Raw genomic sequence first — 3,080 nt, forward strand, 5'->3', positions numbered from 1 at the left:
GGAACATGGATTAAGTGGGTGGATTTTTGCAGAACACCAGAGGTAAATTTATGACACTTCTATTCAGCATTCTGTTCCACAAGCTGCATAGCAAAGTTTAATTTCCACTTAGATACAAATTGAAATGCATTCCATGTTAAAATTATTGACCTCCAAACAAAATGACTGTTTTTCTGTATCTTTCTTAGATGCAATCAGTTGCAAACATAGGATGGAGTAATCAATCGTCCATCATGGAATTCATCCTCCTGGGATTCGGGAACATCTCTGAAATGCAAGTGCCCCTCTTCCTGATGTTTCTACTGGTTTACCTGGTGACCATCTCTGGGAATATCCTCATTGTTGCGCTAGTTGTGGTGGATCAGCACCTTCACACTCCCATGTACTTTTTCCTGGGGAACTTGTCATGCTTGGAGACCTGCTACAGCTCCACCATCCTGCCCAGGTTGCTGGCCAGCCTCTTGAGTGGGGACAGAACCATTTCTATCAGAGATTGCTTCTCACAGTTTTATTGCTTTGGTGTCTTAGGAGCAACAGAATGCTTCCTGCTGGCAGTGATGTCTTACGATCGGTATTTAGCAATATGCAATCCACTCCGTTATGCCGTTATTATGAATGGCAGGGGTTGCACCCAGCTAGCAGCTTATTCCTGGACAGGTGGCTTACTGAGCACCACCATAGTAATCATTTTAATGTCTAAGCTGCAGTTTTGTACCTCCAATGAAATCGACCATTTCTTTTGTGATTTCTCACCCATAGTGAAACTCTCTTGTAATGACACTGGACTTCTAGAACTGGTGATTTTCACACAGTCTTCAATTGCCTCACTGATCCCATTTTTGCTAACCCTCACGTCCTATGCTTCCATCATAAGTACCATCCTGAGAATCCCTTCCACAACTGGAAGGCAAAAGGCATTTTCTACTTGTTCCTCTCACCTTGTCATTGTTACAACCTTTTATGGGACTCTGTTCCTTGTTTATGTGGTTCCAAAAACCTACCTTTCAAAGAGCTTACGAAAAGTGTTTTCAGTGTTTTACACTGTCCTCACCCCCATGCTCAACCCACTCATCTACAGCCTGAGAAACAAAGAGGTGAAAGAAGCCCTCAGAAGAGCCCTTAGTAAAATATATGGTTTCACAAGATTTCCGTTCATAACATTTAATGAGATGGATATTAACCAGCCTCTTTAACTAACTCACTGTAGCAGGTTCTGGAAGACTAACCCGTCTGGCTAATTTCAAGGGGAAAATGGGGACTGAAAGAATCTGTGAAATTAGGTTGAGATTTTCAAAGGAGCCCTTGTGTGTTCAAAATATTGCACTGTATTCTTGGACTGCCAACAAACCTTTGGAAAGCCACTTGGTGCGGGGTTTTCAAACTGCTTTAAGGGATTAAACACAACAATTTCATTGAATATTAATGTGCATAGAATCCATGAATCCCTTGAAAATCCTACCCTAAAATACTGACAGGTGTTTAAGACTTCTATCTGTTGCCATATTTTGTGTGCAAGTGAGCAGAGGATTTTATATGCTTGATATACTGGGGGTTTTTTGTTTTGTTTTGTTGTGTTTTTATTTACTCCTAACAGGGCATGTCTAAATGTGCTTTTACACGTGCCTAAATTTAATGTGCGTTTGCCTGATGCTCATTAAGGCAATTTAGGCAGGCATCTACACATGCATGCACTAAGGCGCATTAATGCGGTGTGTGGACCCACTTGGGACTAAAGTTAGTACAAAATTAGTCAACATACACAGTGTTAGTGCACCTTAGTGCGTCTACATGTGTGTTAAGGCAGTTTACATACAAAAAACTAGAACTCTTGGTTCCAAAATGATACCTTATATTAGACCAACTGGGAAAGCTCAAGAAAATTGTCCTTTTTTGCAAGCTTTCGGGATCAAAGTCTCTTTCTTAGGCTCTGGGAAAAAGTATAGATGGTACAAGATGGTAAAAAGCCCCCATAGGTAGGAAATAAACTTCATTTTTGCACAGGGAGGGCTGAAGAAGGAAGGCTGTCCCTCTGGGTCCATGAGAGTGTCTTTGTGAGCTGTGCTCAGTAGCTCTTTGATGTGTAGATCAGGTAGAATTCCTTCCCTGGAGGTGTCAGATGGCAGGCAGGGGGCTAAAAAATATTTCTTGTTGTTCTGCAATGAAGTTTAAAATCCAAAATCAGCTAAAATTTGGCATCTTCCACGTTTCAGGGGTGTACTTGGTAGCCATGTTGGTCTGAGACAAGAAGACTAGAACTCTTGTTTCCAAAATGATACTTTTTATTAGACCAACTGGGAAATCTCAGACCAACATGGCAGAAAGGCTGCAGACAGAAGCTCATGTGCTGTTTATACGTCCCTTCTCCAGAGCACTGAGATTGGAAGGGGACCAAGGGAGAGAGCATAGTCACTGGCCACTGGCCAGCTACAGATGTCAGTTTTCCCCCGCCCTGCTCCCCGTTCATCTTCTCAGTTTCTGTTCGCCTGAAAGACTGCCTTCTGAAACTCCAGTCTTTTTCTGAATCTGTTCCAAATTGATTTGGAGGTCTTTTTTGGCCTACTGATTTGATTTAGATTCAGTAATTCGGCTTCCGAATAGGGCCAAATATTCTCTGAATAGAATTGGCAACCGGAGCTTCGCACACCCCCAGTTTATATCATGATTTCTTAGATGATGATGATGATGTTGATGGTGATGGTAACCTACGTGAAATATGTTTCATTTTTGTTATTCTTCATTTTACATATTTTGAGGCATTAAGAGACCTTTATGGTCATCGTATCTGACCGTCTCCTTAACACAGACCAGAGAACTGTGGGCAGTGACAGAGGTGCAGTTCCTTTCTTTAACTCATGGCACTTTTCAAGAAGCTCCGTGAGTTACAGCATTCCCATCCACTCAAACAGACTTTGACTGTTGGGTCCAAGGGATCGAGCTCCAGTTTGGAGTAGCTGCATGTCTGCAGCCACTCTCCCCTAGCCCTGCACCTCTACCTTCCCAGCTCAGGTGCTGTCTTCAGAATGGGTGAGCTGAAAGCCCAGTCTAGGGCTCACCCAGTCTTTCTATTCTTTGATGCCTTA

General features: G+C 42.6%; 1 protein-coding gene across 1 annotated transcript; it reads left to right on the top strand.

Moving 5' to 3' along the window:
* Positions 1-188: 188 nt before the first annotated feature.
* LOC106723113 (olfactory receptor 6N1-like) lies at positions 189-1,193 on the top strand (the record flags this gene model as incomplete). Its single annotated transcript, XM_014526795.1, has 1 exon — positions 189-1,193. A coding segment is annotated over one exon (1,005 nt), but the record flags the coding sequence as incomplete, so codon positions are not given.
* Positions 1,194-3,080: the final 1,887 nt, after the last annotated feature.

The sequence above is a fragment of the Alligator sinensis genome, unplaced genomic scaffold, assembly GCF_000455745.1.
Source record: "Alligator sinensis unplaced genomic scaffold, ASM45574v1 scaffold1300_1, whole genome shotgun sequence".
NCBI classification, from domain to species: Eukaryota; Metazoa; Chordata; order Crocodylia; family Alligatoridae; genus Alligator; species Alligator sinensis.